General features: G+C 35.4%; 1 protein-coding gene across 1 annotated transcript; it reads right to left on the bottom strand.

Annotated features, from left to right (window-relative positions):
• Positions 1-47: 47 nt before the first annotated feature.
• On the bottom strand, positions 48-11,951 carry SAC9 (sacI homology domain-containing protein / WW domain-containing protein). Its single transcript, XM_028064362.2, has 13 exons — positions 11,726-11,951; positions 11,048-11,643; positions 10,026-10,158; positions 8,379-9,598; positions 7,954-8,061; positions 7,674-7,844; positions 7,071-7,313; positions 5,844-6,269; positions 3,969-4,790; positions 3,016-3,213; positions 2,465-2,923; positions 2,137-2,364; positions 48-623 (listed from the first exon to the last, which is right to left on the bottom strand). The coding sequence occupies exons 1-13, from the start codon at positions 11,736-11,738 to the stop codon at positions 342-344; spliced, it is 4,899 nt and encodes a 1,632-aa protein (XP_027920163.1). The 5' UTR covers positions 11,739-11,951; the 3' UTR covers positions 48-341.
• Between the last annotated feature and the right edge of the window lie 5,608 nt (positions 11,952-17,559).

Here is a 17,559-nt window from a genome sequence, read left to right as displayed (position 1 = left end):
TTCAACGTAAAATATTGCAAACAGTGCTCCAGTGCACATGTACAGAATTTAGAAAATTTGAGAGAAACAATTACATTTAAAATATAAGTCAAAAATGAAATTCACCCTTTTGGTAAACTAAATAACTACTAAAATCGAACCTCCAAACCCTAACCCCATCAAAAACTCCCAAATCCCACCTTTTCCAAGCTAACCCACAAGTGGCCAGAAATGATACAAATAATGTTCCTAATAGAATAATCCTATAATACTGTTACATCAATGGATGAACTTTACATACCATAATACAACATAATGTTTACACAGTCAATCAATATAATAACCAGTACTGACGTGTGTAATTAAACTGCTCCCAGGCTAGCCCATTTGCCAAGGTCATATGGATCAGCATAGTAATACAGCTTAATTCTATTAGACAAAGATAGCCCTACTGCCAGTGGAGAAATTCTAGTGCCAGAATCATCTTGTTCTGAGGGGTCATCAGTAAAAGCTGCAATATCTCCGAGTAGTTTGAAGGAAATTCTGCGAGTTTGAATCTGGCCAGAGAAGTCAAAGTACATTGGTGTTCCCGCTCGTGCCTCTGGTAATCGGTACTCACCAATGGTGACCACGGTATGGGGTTCCTGAAATCAATCAAAATAGTCCGGTTGTTTCACCCATAAAAGATGAATAAAAAGGAATACTTCAAAAGTGGGGCGAGTAGATGTAAAATGTAACAAAAGAAAATGTCTTTATCCGACAGCTCGTGTTCATGGAACAGTCAGTTCATAACAAGCCTTTTAGAGAGCCAGAGGTCTCTAAATCAATCGGAATCGCCCCTTTCTAATTAAACAAAAAATAGAATTTTAGCATAGACTAGGTGGACTATGGACCCCTGATTCTATGCCTCTAGCCAATGTAACATAAAAATCATCTGTATTTATTCACCTAAGAGCTTAAGATTTCGAATTGCTATTTCATGATAAAAATAAACTTAGGACTTAGACTTCAAAATATCATTAAAACTAAGACTTTGTACATTTTACCCTTATGTTGTGGTCAATCGCGCTAAGAGTTTTTGTACCGATTGTATGAAGTCCAATGCGTATAAGCTTACTATTCTTTAAAAGTTTTGGAGTGCACATACATCCTAGGAAGGTTGTGTCCTATGTTCCTGACTTTTGGCTTCCTCTTCCTTCACATTGGATTAAATGTAACATACTTATGCTGATGGGACAGCTAAAGGTTCTCTTAGTGTATTTGGTTGTGGGATTATTTTTAGAGATCATCATGCTTCCATTGTGGATTATTTCTCTTCATAGCTTAGTGTTCATAATGCTTTATATGCTGAGATCATAGGTGTCATTGGATTAATTTTTGGATTGAGTGTAACTCTCAACTTATTATTCAAGCTCGGTCCAATACTCGTATTATTCCTTAGAATCTTCACAATAGATGGTTGAATTATTGTGTGAATAATAATACTACTATGTGCATTCATTGTTTGCCTATTTTTAGAAAAGATAATCAATGCATGGATAAAGTCATTATGGCACTAGATCTCAAGGTTATACTTGGTGGGACAATGTTCCTAGTTTTATTTGTCCTGAGTTTTTATAAGAGATTTGATTTACCCTTTCAAAAAGGGTTAGGGATTAATGGGCAAGGTTTGGTTCCCCCACTGTTTTTATATTTTCTTCTTTCTTTCTATAATTATTTTGATGTGCCGCAAATGATTGATGTTGTTGGTGGTGTCAACATAGTTGGGGTGGCAAATAACATAGTGATGCCATAGTACTCCCATTTCTGTTAAAAAAAAAAACAAATTGCTCTTATGAAGGAAAATTTTCTATGAAGTGTAACTTTAAAAAACAAACGGACGATCTATTTTTCTACTACTTAAAAATAGGAAAACTTGTGCTTCTTCGTGGATATAATAAAAATACTTTGTGAATTAAACCCTGATGCCTTTTTTATTATTTTAAAATTCATTCTGCATATTATTGTGCAGGTGCCAAACAACCATGACCCCAACAAAAAAATTAGGTACACAGAATCAGAGCTCTAATAAACATAGCAATTCATGGAAGGAGAACCTCCATGGATATACCTAGGCAAGAGAAACGTGACAAAAAGCAGTAATGTTTCAGTAATTACCTGGAGAACAGATACTTGAATATGCAATACGGCTGGAGTGATGTATCTGTCATCCACAAGGGAAGGAAAATGTTTGCCATGTACATCTGAAAAAGGTGAATGGGTAACCCGAGGCTTGATTGCACTAAAGGCATCTAGACGAAAACCAGCAAGCAAGGGAGAAACAGGAGACAGATACTGCTCCAGGACAAGATCATTGTCCATCAATCTTTCAGCCTCAATTGGAACCTGATAAAATAAGATGTTATTACATATTTTTGAGACCGAGATAACTTCAAAAACAAAATGATTATCACAAAAGGATTAAGAAAAATAGCGTATACTTTACCTTGAATCTGTTTAGCTGTGGTGCTCTTTCCAACCACCCAGTCAGGGCCAACTGGTCAGAGCTTTGTTGTGGTTTAAGATCAACTTCCTTCCTAGCGGAGCTTCCAACCACTAAAATCCTCTTGGCATGAAGACAGGGTTCACTCTCAATAGATCCTCCAAATGAGGCACGTCGAGTTTCTTGTGCAAAAGGGTTCTCATCAACAGACAACAGATTGAAGTCATTTCCAATATTCATAGAACTTGAACCCACTCGCGGAAGGCGTAAACTTATCCATATTATGCTGCAGCGAACAGAATTCTTGAAGGGAAACTTCACATGTCTAGGAACTTTATGCTCTGTTCCTGACTTTTCAGGTCCATATAATTCTGAGGAAGCATTAATCATAGATTGCAGATCCCACTTTCCCATTAAAGATCTTTCTTCCTTGTGTATTTTGTTACTTGCCCAAATTTGCACCTGTGCCAACATATTCCTAGAGTTTAACTTTAAACTGAATGAACAATAAAAGGAAAAAATAAAGCACAGAGGAATGACATACAAATACTTACAATAGGAGCATCAGCCGCAGAGTAGCCACATGGACTGACAATCAATATAACCCCACTAACATCAGAAATATTGCCCAGGACAATTCCAAATTCAACGGCAGAGGTACGAGATGGAGCTTTCCAATATGATAACCCCAAACCAGAATTTAAAGGCGCAAGCAATGACAAAAATGGAGCAGAATCTGCTGCTGCTTCAACCTGCAATTTCATGGATAATGGTTATAGCATATAGATGTGTTGCAAAAGCAGGATTACACTTGCATTTGAAAGACCAAGAATCATACTGGCTCCCCAATAAGCAAAAAAATCTATTATTTTCCCTGCATGGTGGCAACACAAAATTTAACCACATAATGCTTCACTTAACATGCAATTAGCACACACAAGCGGATAATAAAAGAGTCACAGTTGATTAAACCACTAAAAATGATGAAATATTTGTTATAAAGCAGCCAATGTAATTAACGATATATGGTATTTGCTAGTTTTCTAAATCTTTTCTAGACAACAAGATTCTCTTTACTATATTTTTTGGATATATCACTTGAAAATCATTAATTCAGCTCCAATAGTCTAGCAAAATGAGGCCTCGTAATCATACACAAGAATTCAGCTACAAAAAAATCATATACACAATTCTTGCAATTGCATGCCTAAATTTTGTGATTGTTTGAACGAAAACTTATATCTCAAGTTCTTGCATCAATTGTATCAAATTTCCTTCCTTTCACAACAACATATTCACCGCTGAACAATCAAATATTAAAATCATTTAGATAATTGGTATTAATCTCATCCATGCATGATTTAACTCTTGATGAAAGTTATATATCATTGATTAAACACATCTTTGGTAGATGTAGCTGTATGCAGCTTGATAATTCACATGGAAAAGTAAAAAAAAAAAAATGAAGCAGTGCCAAAAATAAAAATAAATTAAGTTAAATAAATACCGGGTGTAGAAAGCTGCCAAAAGGAAATTCAGCAAGGGATTCATATCCATTCAGTAACGAACGTACTGTTTTTCCATTACGCTTGTTATCATCGGCATTATTCTTTTCTAGAAGATAATCCCAAGATAAACCAATGATTTGCTTCAAAGCATTGCAAGCAGCCTTTTCCACGCGTTCTGTTCTTCGTAAGCTAATCAGAACCCTCACATGGTCCAAAATCAATGCCTGAAGCACAATATCCTGGCAACATCGTTTGCAAATTATACCATCCCGAGCTAATAAACGATTTACAGGTAAATCAACAAGGCCACTTTGGCTTGAAGCACCATTGTAATTCATGACCTCTCCTCTAGTGTTATATCCAACAAGCAGAAGTGCCCCCCTCCCTGCACAGCAAACTCTACAAACCTTCCTTTCACATTGGGAACACAAGAATATAGCTTCTGAAGCACCAGTAGATGACATTGTGCTAGATGAATGAACTTCCTTTTTAATTTCAGCACGCACTTCACAGTTGCCACCAGAACAGGTTTCCTCAAGACTGATAATATTCCAGAAATCTATTGGATTATCATCAAGAGTCCCAAGACCAATAGCAGCAACAATTTTATCTTCAAGAGAAGTTTCACCAAGCAGAGCAAGATTGTTTGCAACTTTAGATAATTTTGCCATATAAGCTTCATCAAGAAGTGCATTGGGATTAATGGTTGCAGGATCCATTCCAACGGATAGCAAGGCTCTATCCCTTTCAGCAGCAGAAAGATTCAACTTAAGACGTTCAATTTCAAGTTTCATGGCTTCAATGAAGTTGATTTTTCTTTGCTACAAAACATACCCCAATACTTCACGAATTAGATTCAAACCGAAGATACCAAAAGAACAATTACTTCTTCCGTTTAAGAGCTATATGTATAATATAACTTTACATTCAGTGCCCCAGCTAAGCCACCCCAAGGGTGGTGAATCAAATTATTCAATCCATTTTAAGTGACTGATTAACCAATCACTATTAACCAGTTCTCCAACATCTCTTGGTTTGGCATGGCTTATCAGGAATTTCACATTTTTTGCTAAAGAAATTGTATTAGGGAGAAATGAAAAAAGTATGACTCATAATAGAAATATCCTCAAACAAATGAAATAAAATGCTGCCTAGACTCTCCCTACCCAATGAAAAATGAAACTCCCTTGAAATAGCTGAGTACTGGAGAGAGAAGCCATAAGCATAACCTATATCTCAGAGTGTAAGCAACACATTTATTCCATTTTTCTCTTTATAAAATAACTACTTAATAGAGAAAGACAAGGAGGGTTTCAGGCCTTTTAGCCCCGAAGATTTTAAAGTCCTTCCATTAATCCCAAATTTGCAAAACTCGATTCTCTTTTGGGGCAATACAGGCAATACAATCCGGAGAAATAAAGTTAAAAAGGACCAAGAGACAAGGGGACTAAATGTAAAAACCCCCTGTCTATGTAACCTTGAGGACTAATTTAAGGGACTTACTCAAATAAAACCTTGACTCACTTTTTGATCCAACCAAATACACAATTTACTTTTCCACCACCTCTAAATTAACCAATATAAACTGCTACAAATTCTGAAGTATAGAAATTTTATCCAAATAAAAGTGAATGTACTCTGATGCAAATACAAGTGTGAAATTTGGTAAATAAGATAACAATATCCCTTAGTGGAAACTGCAAGGAATCTGATAACAAATAACAATCATGAATGAAACTTACATCCAAATATTATGTCATGAATCATCTTTGACAACAACAATAATGTATGGAACATTCATCATGATGAGAGAAAAGAATGTTATCGGAAAATTTATGATGATTCATAGAAACAGCATGAAATTTATAACATACCAGACCTGGCCCCGCAAGAGTTTTAAGGCACTTCAAATATTGTTCAGCATTACTATCTGAATGTCGGGCATCTTCTGCTGAAAATTTACCATCACTTTTGGCACCACGATTTTCAACACTTAGGTCCAAGAAATCAAGTGGGTCACTTTCCTGGTAGACAACGTTGTCAGTAACTGGTTGTGCAAGTGGGTGTGGAAGTGGGTCATCCCCAGACAGGAGGTCAAGCAAAAGGTCAGCAGAACTGCCTCCTTGCTCGGTTGGTGATACTTTTTCAATGGATGAAGGGTTAAATGGACTAGTATCAGAATCAGATAAAAATGGATTTTGCTCTTCTTGAAACTTCTTGACATGCTCAACTAATCTTGTACCAGGGCCTTCGTTGGTAAATACATCACTCCAAGGAAGAGAAACTCCAAGGATTTCAATCTATAGACAAACCACATCATATAGCAGCAATTAAAGATTTATGTAACCCAAATTTACAGGTCTACCTTGAAAATAGAAGTAGAGCAATAAAGAATAAACTCGGCAATTGAATTAATACTAATAGGCATGGGGAGAGCACCTACGCAAGTAAATCATTCAACCACTAGTTTAGTAACAAGTAGAAGAACGATAAAAATCATGTTGCATTGCTTTTTGAGCACGGGTCTAGATGTGCATTTTCAAATTTAATTTGAAGACCTTGACATTTTAAAAAATATTTGTTTCATCAAAATGAAAATTGTATTAGAGAAAAAAGGAAATAATGAAAATGTGCTAGAATGAAATCCATTTAGAAAAGGAACAAGTTTTCGTCATTATTGAAATGCAGTGTAAATTAATACTGAGACAACAATTCACTTAGCTAGGAAACATTAGAATTAAAAGCAAAGGATACTTTAGCACCCGCTATTTAAAAATGGGGCGGGCAGAAAGATTCATTAAATTTTGATTTTAGTAATGGACTTTCACACAATACAGAACCTCAAAATGGATCTACATCAAATTTACTAATGTTATACAGAGAATAGGAGAAGAATGGGATTTTGGAAGTAAAATTGTTACATGGAGAATTTAAACCTATATTGATTGATTATCAACTCACCTATTCAGCTAAATTATGCATCGTATTTGCAATATATAGGATTTCAATCACAAGAAAAAGTAGTGCAGTCATGCAATCCTCATAGAATGTTAAATAAAAATGCCAAACACTATTATAGTTTGTCAAGCCACGACTCATACCTCACCAAGTGTTAATGGTTTTCTTCCAGAAACAGTTGGATAAAAGGTTAGTGCAACTACGCGAGTAAGGAAATCCCACTCTCCCTCAAGTTCCTCAAAATCATACAGTAAGGAGAAGGGTAATGCATCTTGGGAATGAAGACGAGAATTTGCCCCAGTTATAGCCACATCTTCTGCACTAATTGCCCCAGGTAAGGGTATCACAAGGTTGGTCCCACTTGCACATTGTGGTATAGAAGCACCCTGCCAAATAGATGTCAGACAGGTTCAGATGTCAGAACTATATTCATAAAAACTCCATAAAAGAAAGTAATAAGTTGCTTGCCCCTTAGCTAGACAAACCATTGCTTACAAAAATTCAAATAATGTTATTTTATACCTAAGCAGATATTGCATTATGTAAACCATAAAGAATATACAGTCAAAATAATAATTAAAAACTGAAGATGCCTTTCAAGCTATTCCTTTAGAAAGTTTTACATTGCACACAACACAAATAAGCGCAAGAATTCTTCCTATTCAAATAGCATGACCAACTATTTCAGTAGTAATATGCACACATGAATATTAAGTTGTTAGACACAATGAGAACCAAATACAGACCTCCAAGACCAGTTTAAGCCCATCTAAATGGCGCCCTGTCCTTACATCAACTGTAGATGGATAAGTTGAATCATCTGCACCATGGGATATTGTGAGAAGGAGCTGACAAACATGGCAAGGTTCACCGAGATAAATAATGATTTCAACTACATCTGCAGGCTGTGGACAAATCTGTGACAGGAAAAGGTATACATATTTTGGTAAGATGAGATATATAAAAATTTCAGGTATATATAATTGAAAAAAATTATACATGAAAAGCAGAAACCATTTAGCATACCCAGACAAGGCCTTTTCTTTTGAAACTCAGAAGATTAGCTTCACCACCAGAAATAGGAAACAAGTTTGCAATTGGTTTGAGAACAAAACCAGACGGTCGAGATGGTACCTACAATGATCAGATGGCTAAGTTATTGATAACTGCTTGCCTGTTCCCATTAAAAACCACAAGGTTTTAAAGTTTCAACATTAAAAGTTATACCATATTGGCATTACAAGTCAACAGTTAAAAGTGGAATCCCTCAACCAAAAGCAGACATGAATACAGAAAATTTAGCGACAGAGAGATGCAAAAAGTGAAAGGAGATGTGATTCAGTGACTAACATGAAATTAATTATGAAACTGCAATTGCTAGGCACTTGATGCATGAAAAAGAAACAGAAAGGCATCACTCAGTTAACTTTGACAGTTGGCAAGTCACATACATGTAGAGGTTTAAGGGAAATCGATGGAAGATGCTTGAAAAGCCTCAATCCAAGAAACATTTCTAATTGCTTTTGACGAGAGCTATCCACAACTGCATTCTTATATCTTCTTTGCAGAGTGATTTTCACATTCTGTGCAGCAGAAAACTGTTTAAACTTTCCTGCTTCTTCGCTGAATATGCTAAGTATTTGGCTATGCATTGCTTTGGAACCGGTGTAAAGAGTAGCATGAATATCCCCAGCAAGTAAGAAAAGGTCAGAAAGTTGAGATACGGGAGATAAAATTGTTGTTCTCTTGAACTCCTCAAATGTCATATCAAATCTCTTCCATGGTTTATCGGGACATGGATGCATCCATGTGGTTGTTCTGGTATTGTGGTCAATATAATATGTTTTGCCTGTCACAGCATCAGATCGCTTCTCCCACCCAGGTGGCAGTGGAGCAGTATATCCACCATAATTAGTTCTTATTGACTGATAACCAAAAGCCAAATCACTATCAAGTGATATCCCTAACCGTCTACATTGCTCGGTGAATACTTGGAGGCAGCCAAAAAAACTAGCAGCATTGGTCCTATCCAAAGAATCGGCACAGTTAAAACGTATGATCCCATTTTGATGTGTTCTTAAGCAGAATGCACCTTCAAAATCATCATTGTAGATAACTTCACCTCTGCAATCATTTATTCGTTGTCGGGAAGGCAAATAATCCCCTTCAGATATACCTATGGATATAGTAGGTGCTTTCAGAAGTATCCATAAACCTTCAATTGTGATTTGTTCACCTTTTAATTTTGTACTAGCATGCCAATCATAATTTATCAAATGCACCCGAGTGTACGGAAGCTTCCCAGATGATCTAATAAAGTTAATAGACTCCTCGAAATGTTGAACTAAAAGGGACTCTGACTTCCCTTCACCATTTCGAAGCAAGTTTATGCAGACAATGGGAACCAAGGCTTTCCTGTTCGGTTTCTCACCAGCACGTACATCTAGATTTCGAGCATCGTATCTCTTACTCAGTCTTCCATAATACTCTACACTTCCTTTATAAGGATCGCAATCTGAAACATAAATTTCAGCTTCTGCAGCTGTAATTTTCAGTTCTGCACCCCACCAGATAGGAATAGTGCCTCTTCGCCACACATATGTGTTGAAAGGTTCACTTTGACCAGATCGTTTGGGAACCCATACAAGTTGTTCACACTCCACTTCATTTCCTGCAAAATGGAACCTAATAAACATTTGGCAAGTGGTAATACTAAGGCACACAAATGATGATTATCAAGGGGGCAAAACAGAATATATGATGAATAAATGATAGGAACAGTAAGCACAAGTTACACTACAAAAAGAACTAGGGTGAAATAAGTGATTGTGAAACTTTCCCTATTTGGGAAATTAAACAACGAGATTAACGCATGTCATTGGGAAGAAAAATAAGGTTCTACATAATAAATAGAAAACGAGTAGAGCTACTGAAACTATAATTTACAAGATGATGGAAATCATAGACAAACAGGAATAAGTTAAAATAAATTATTATTTCCTTAAAGTCAGCCCAGATAGCTATTCTTATGTGAGTCAACAAATCAACTAATTATAATGGAAAATGCAAGTTAAACAAGCAATGATATCTACATTCACCTGAACTGAAACATGAATTTAGGCCCCTTGCCAAGTATCGAGTACCCGGGTGAAGCCTACTTCGACGAGCTATGAGAACCACAATACCTTCGAGTTGACCTGAGCTTCCAAAACTTCTACATTCTGCAAACCCCTACACATCAAGACCAAGTGAGACAAAAGAATGCACATGTGAATTTCACATCTTAATCGATCTATACACTTACTATCTTTGGTACAGCATTGCTATAAAAGATAATCACTAATTGAGACAGAGCCTGCACAAGCATGGAGGTAGAAAAGAAAACCAATACCCACAAAAACAAACTAACAGCCAAAGCACATCCATACCTTCATGATTATTTTATCATTCTCACTATACAAGGATGTGAATTACAAAACTTAAACAAGTATACCACAATTGCGAGTTCATAAAGAGACTTTTTGTTGCATCAGTCCACTACAATCTCGTCTACCCATGTTGCCAAACGCAACAAATGCCATCTTTCAGAAAGCAAACCACAAATTCATTCATTTACATCCTTAGTTGTTAATGCAAAAAATTCATCAACCTCCTAACAAACTCATCTTTCTTGGCATCCAATTTGCACAAACAAAATCTTTCAGCTAGCAAGATAACAGAGGTAACCATGGTTCAAAAAACAGTCTGCAACTACAATTTCGATCACAACATTAAGGTTTGTGGGGTGTATTAACTGAAACACAACGACAATTGCACATTGGTTTGCAATTTCGTACAATATCTAGGAACGCAACAAACATCAACCGGGACGACAATTCAAAACCTTGAGTAACATTAATTGTATTGAACTCCCGAATTCAGATTATCCTATTTTCACGCAATTAGCAAGATTCAACAAAGCAACTGATATCTCAAGAGCAAGTTACACTAGATTCACTCAGTTGCACATTTGAAGTATCCAACTCTCACGTACTTTCTTGCAATTCTCAGGGTTCAATAGATAATTCTAAATTATGGTATACTACATTCACTCAAACGTAAACAGAAGAGATCACAGAACCTGCAGTAGCGTGACGCAATGCCGTGGCAAGCCAATATCAACAAACGGCGTAGAAAACCACGCGTTCCAAACAAACTCCTCATCAGGTTGATTCATCGGGAAGCGGCTTGGAAAAGGGCGCGTAACATCCCTCGTCTCGCAGAAGTAATGTTTCCCGTCAATATCAAGCTCCGTCAACTCCTGCACGTTCTTGGCCTCTCCCTTCCCCAGCGACACCGCATTGTGCAGCGGAATCCTGATCCAGAGGCTCTCCGCCACCGTGTACACGCAACCGCCACCCGGCATATTGGGAACGCTGGCGGTCAACCTCGTCGCGACGAGGAGCATCGCCACGTTCCCGAACGCGGCGTATCCTAATATCGCCCTTGCGGGAGTCTTGCTCTTGCAAGCAAATCGCGATCCATTGGTGACGAAATTCAAGGCCTCACCCTGCGACTTGAACAGATCGAACCCTGGCCTGGCAAAGTAGAGAAGCGCCCCGGTGGTTGGATCGACGTAGATTACCTGAGTGTCCGTTCTGATGGAGAGGCTCACGATGATGTAGACTTCGTCGGACTCCAGCGTCACCACGATAACCGACGTGTCCCTCAAAGCACCTGAAAATTAACGAACGCGAATTCGTTGGGAAATGAAAATTTATCGAACGGTAATGTAACGGGTGGATCCAGCTTAGCTTACCCGGTGAATCCATCGGTTAGGAATTGAATCGAAGGCGCGCCACCGCTCATATACGGAATCGCTTCCGGCGAGGGATGAAGATTTGGGGATTGATTCCGACGGAATCAAGTTCACGACCACCGAAATGAGTATTGCCTCGCTTCAGGCGAGCTAATTTATTTTACGATAAATGGATTGAAAACAAAAGAAATTGTTTGTTTTTTTCATGTATCTCAGTAGAATGTTTATTTAGTGAAATCATTTTCCTTTTCTAGAATTTAATTCTGTGTGTTATAGGCTAAATTGTGTATCTTGTTGTTCAGATTTAATTTGTTATTCTATTTTTTAAAAAGTAGTTATTTCTTTATTCTTTTGTATTTTGTTTGATTATTTTTATGCGAGTTCGAAGTTATCATGCTTAGTAATTTTAACACCATCACAATTAAAAGTGTCAAAAAAATAATCTCATAAAAAAAAATTGGCACGCATAATTAAGTAATTAATATTGCGATATTTTTTTATCAATGATAATATTTAAAATTATGGTCTATTTTTGTGAACTTTTAAATTTGTATTTTACTTTTGTCTAACAAAAATATAAGCGTGATAATACGTGTGTATTCGCATTTTTTAATTTTAAAAAATTAAGATCAATAAAAAATATTTAATTAATTTTTAAAATAATTGTTAAATATAAATTTAGAAAAATAAAATATGTAAACAAAAGAAGTTTTTAAAATAACAATTTAAGACAAAAAAAAAATTAGAATAATAGTTAAAAATAAATTATTTATAAAATAATTAATTTTTAAAATAATTAAGGATAAAAAGAATAATGAAATGTGGACAAAAATAATATATCTTTTTATATATTGTTATAAATATAAAAGTTAAAGTTAATCAAGTATTACTTTGTATCAACTAAGTTTAATAAAAACCTTGTACATTTTGTAATAAATGGGTCATTAAACAAAATAATTAAGTTTAAGCATAATAAAAGTTAAAGTTGATCAAGTGTTACTGTGTATCAATTCATTTTAATCAAAAGCCTTGTACATTTTGTAATAAAGGATCATTAAACAAAATAATTAAGTTTAAGCATAATAAAGTTACGATCAAAATTAGATTTTTTTAAAAGTGAATCACCGATTTTTTTTTCTTGTAAGTAGGGAATACATATTAATTTTGCAGTAATTGAGATAAGAAATTATGATAATGACTAATAAAAAAATCAAATGTATTAAAGGACAAAATTTATCAATAATTGAAAATATTTTTCAACAAAGAGAAATTATTGATTTAATAAATATCGTGATTTAGTAATTCTTTTCCTTTACTTCTGTTCTTTTTTTTTTTTTCTTTCTCTACTTCTTTTTTCTTTTTGGCCAACATTGTTGCCACTGTTATTACGTCTAATGTTGTGTCAGTGCACCCATCATTGTCATTGTTGTTTGTTGTTGTATTGAGTATTTTTTACTCTTTCTCTTATTCATCCTCCTTTTGTCATTGTCATCGTCGCAGTTGTCGTTACTATCATTGTCTCCTCTTCCTCTTTTTCCTCATTCTTCTTCTCTTACTATTCTCTTATTATTGTATTTGTCTCTTCTTCTTCTCATACATCTTCATTTAATTTATAACACACATTTCATCATATTTGTCAAAAAAATTGGTGTCCATTTTATCGACATAATTACTAATGACATTACTAATTAGTTTTAAATATATAATTACTAACGGATTTACTAACAAATTTTCATAAATTCAATTACCAACAAATTTTCAAAAAATTAAATTATCATGGATTGATCAAAGAATATTTAAAAAAAAACGTAACCACGAATCATGACATGGTTAAAATTAAAACAACAACTTTGTCATAGAATTTATGGATGAAACCCATATACATAATGGTAAGAGTGATTTATATTTCATTTGCTTAAGTAAATGAATGCACATTGTTGTATAATTATTCAGATGATGCGTAATTAAAACATCATGTACTTTGGAGTTAAGCACATGACATTCTTTATGCTCATCTTTCTATAATATTTTTAGCATGGACTCATCGTTATTGTCTATAATATCACACTAATGGGAGGTAATTAAAGAGAGTTAAAAAAAATAAAGAAAACTAAAAAAATCAAATTTAATAAAGTTAATTGTTCATTCTTACGGTACTAGTAAGTAAAAAAAAACTCAAAATGTTGGTACTTAATGAAAAAAATTTAAAAATTTGAGTTTCATATATATATAGAAAAAAAATAATTAACATAATATATATATATATATATATATATATATATATAAGTATTCATTGATTTTATATACAATAAGAACAAACTTAACATTTAATCAAATAAAATTTGTCATTACATATTGTTTTTATTGTGAAAAGTAACATTATAAGAGAGGTCATTAATAAGTTTTTTAATGGATATAGGATTTGTGGACAATTTAGGAACATGTAGAAAGTTTTTCAAAAGTATGGTTTGATTTACTTAAGATTGTCCTATGCTCAAGTCAAGAAGAGCATAAAATATATGAATATATAAAGTGAGTATGATAGAGATTGAGTGAGTATTTCCGGTAAGAATGTGTCGTATTTATGGGTAAAAGTGGGCAAAAAATGTAAAGGTGGCAGTTAGTTGTCAAATAAAATTAATTGGTGGAATATTCATTATTTGCTCTATTATTTTTATATTGCATCAATTATCATATTTAATATGATTCATAGCATATTATGTTCATAATTGCATTTATTGTGGTGTAATATTTGTGATATACTATAATTGTATTTTTTATGAGAATAATATACATATTGTAGGATATGATGAGAATAATTATATCGACTTAATAATACTATTTTCTAGCTTGGATGGAAGGGAAGGGAAGTACATAAGCCCCTAGTCTTAGAGCTCTACAAAATGAGTGAACTTTTTTGTTATTGAAATCTTGTCTATTGATATAATGTCTTCCAAATAATTAACACTTTTGATTAATCTTAAAAATATTTTATGTTAATAATTCATGATATACTTAAATTAATTATTTTAAATATCTTTAATAAACCAGCAACAACTAATTTTCTATCAAAATTTCAATTATGCCCTTGCTATTTTAGTCCAACCCAAAATCTCTTCAACGTTGTTCTCATGTTGGACAAGAGATTGTCGCCATTCACTGTCGCGTGTACCGTTCGAATCTATGAAATGCCATCTCAACTCGCCATTTGCATGGGGAATCTGGTTACAACGTTGCTAGCATGTGTGAAGTAGGTGGAGCTAATGTGACAACCTCGTTCTAGACATTGAGAAGGAGGTTGAGACACTTTTTTTTAGATTTTAGAAGACTTTGGTCTTTTAAAGAAAATTTCAAAGAAGAAGTAGATAGCAAAAGCTTTTAGTTCTCCTCCAGGAAAGAGAGGTGAATCACTTGGATGCTTACATACCAAGTCTTTCCTGGCCAAGGGAACTTCAAACTTTTGTACAAAACTTCTTAAATGAAATTAATTCAAAGACACACTAAACTATCAAACAAGAAAATTAAAAACAAGAAAGATTAGAAGCTATATGCGACCTAAGTTTTGGTAGAAGTAGAAGGCACTTGGAACCTTCAAACTTCACCACTAAAAGCGCTTCACTAATGTATAGAAGAGGTTCTAGTTAAGAGATGGGATTGAGTACCTAAGACTCCCCCAAGACACCTAACTAGACCATGAACATAAGAAGGAAAGCATTACAATTACAACTCAATTTGAATACAATCAAAGTGCACAAAATGTAAAAGGTTTTCTTAGCTTTGTCTTCTTGGCTTGGTCCTCACAAGTATTTCACTCTTGCACTTCCTCTTGATCTCACCAAAGATGATTCTCTTTCGGGACTAGATACTCCACCTCCTAGGATTCTACCTTAGGAAAGTTAGATCACCTCCAAAAAGAAGTATACACCAAATATAGAAACCAAACCAAAAGAGATCAAGAAATAAAGCAAGAAAAGCACAAAATTATAATTGCTAAACCAAAAGTGAATAATGCCATGACAAACTCAAAGGATTACTAAAGAAATGACAAATTATAAATAAGGTAAAGAAACAAGATAAATGTAACATCCTTAAAGAATATTACTTAAATTAATATATAACGATAATAAAGAAGATTAAACGTCGCAACATTATTTATCCCAAAATGCGGGAAAAAAAAAATTCAATATTCAATGCGACCATACTCAACGGAAATTAAATCAAAAGTTATTACAAGTTCCCATAAAACCATAAAATCAAGAGTAAAAAAAAATCCCTAGCTTTAACCCAGCTAGCCCTCACTTCGCAGTCCGAGCACCATCAGCAACATCTGTATCATCATCTGCTCTCGTGTAACGAGTTACACGATCATCGCCAAGCACAAACAGAAAGGGTGAGCTCAATAATATAAGAAATCACATAAATTAAATAATATAAAACACCCAATCTTATTATCATAAATAAACCTTGGTTACATTCCCAACACACCTCAAGGCTTTTCAACCTTTCACATACAACAAGGTTAGCCATGGACTCAGGATTCATGATGCTCACACGAACCTACCCGCTCATGGTCCTGCCTCTACGAACCTCCCCGCTCGTAGTCCTACTCTACAGACCTACCCGCCTGTAGTCCAACACATGTGATCCACAAGCTACGTACCTCCCCGCATGCAGCATCTCTCAATTGTGAGCACGGAACATACGAACCTACCTCGCTCGTATCCCCACAAGAGAGTAATCGAGTATGAACCTCCCCACTCATATCATCACATGTTATTCACCATCCATGAACCTACCCGCTCATGGCACTGCATCTTCTGATCCACGTTTCATCAAAGCGTAGAAACATTACACACAAACTGCACCAAACTCGCTTGGGCTAGAAGCCTTAGCTTAAGCGATCAGGCCTGTCTCGCTTAGGCTAAGCTTCCTCGCCTAAGCGAGCGTGCTGCCAGGGTTCTCGTGCGAAGGCTCGCTTAGGCGAGATGGCCTTGCCTGGGCGAGATCTCCCCTTCGCTCAACACAAAATCACTCGCCTAGGCGGCGAGACATCAGAACACACCCTCCTCAGTTGCGATTTCTCGCTCAGGCGAGAGGTACTCTGTCACTCAAAACATGGGCTCCTCGCCTGAGCGAGTCCCTCGAGCACAACCTCGCCACTATGCGATTTCTCGCCTGAGCGAGATGTGCAGACACAACCCAAAATTTCATTTCTGCTATTCTCGCCTAGGTGAGCCTAGTTAGCTCGAGCGAGAATAGTAAATATTCTCCCTGTCATGCGCACAGAAACCTACACCCAAAAGCCCCAAAACCCCATTCAACTATGTCCAACAATACATCACAGGATTCAACATTTTGTGCATGAATTGAACATCAAATTAGTCATTCCAATTGCGAAAACAGACCCTCAACAACAACAGTACAGTAAATTCCCATACAATGCATACAAATTGACCAAACCCGCATAGCAACCATTTCACCACTAATTCATACCATAAGAAGCACGAAAATTCATGGTCAAACCCAATTATACATGCAAACTCAAAGTATATGAAATTCACAAACATAAAAACAAGCAAAGGAACTTCCCTAACCTGAAATTCCTTGCTCAATTGGGTCTTTTAACCTTGACTTTGCACTACCACCAATAATTCCCCTTTTTGCTCTCCAAACTCAGATTTCTTGGTTCTCTCTGACTCTCTTGGCACTCCAACTCGTGCTCCCCTTTCACTCTAACTTTCAGACTTCACCAAAACCCTTTTAATTACCCAAATTTCCCTTTTTATATGGTTCTTAACTATGGTTAATAATAAAAAAAATGAAAAAGGCTTTTA

Source organism: Vigna unguiculata, chromosome 3 (assembly GCF_037176805.1).
Source record: "Vigna unguiculata cultivar grain cowpea cultivar isolate G323 ecotype 2 chromosome 3, ASM3717680v1, whole genome shotgun sequence".
NCBI classification, from domain to species: Eukaryota; Viridiplantae; Streptophyta; class Magnoliopsida; order Fabales; family Fabaceae; genus Vigna; species Vigna unguiculata.
This window is presented reverse-complemented; position numbering and strand designations above follow the sequence as displayed.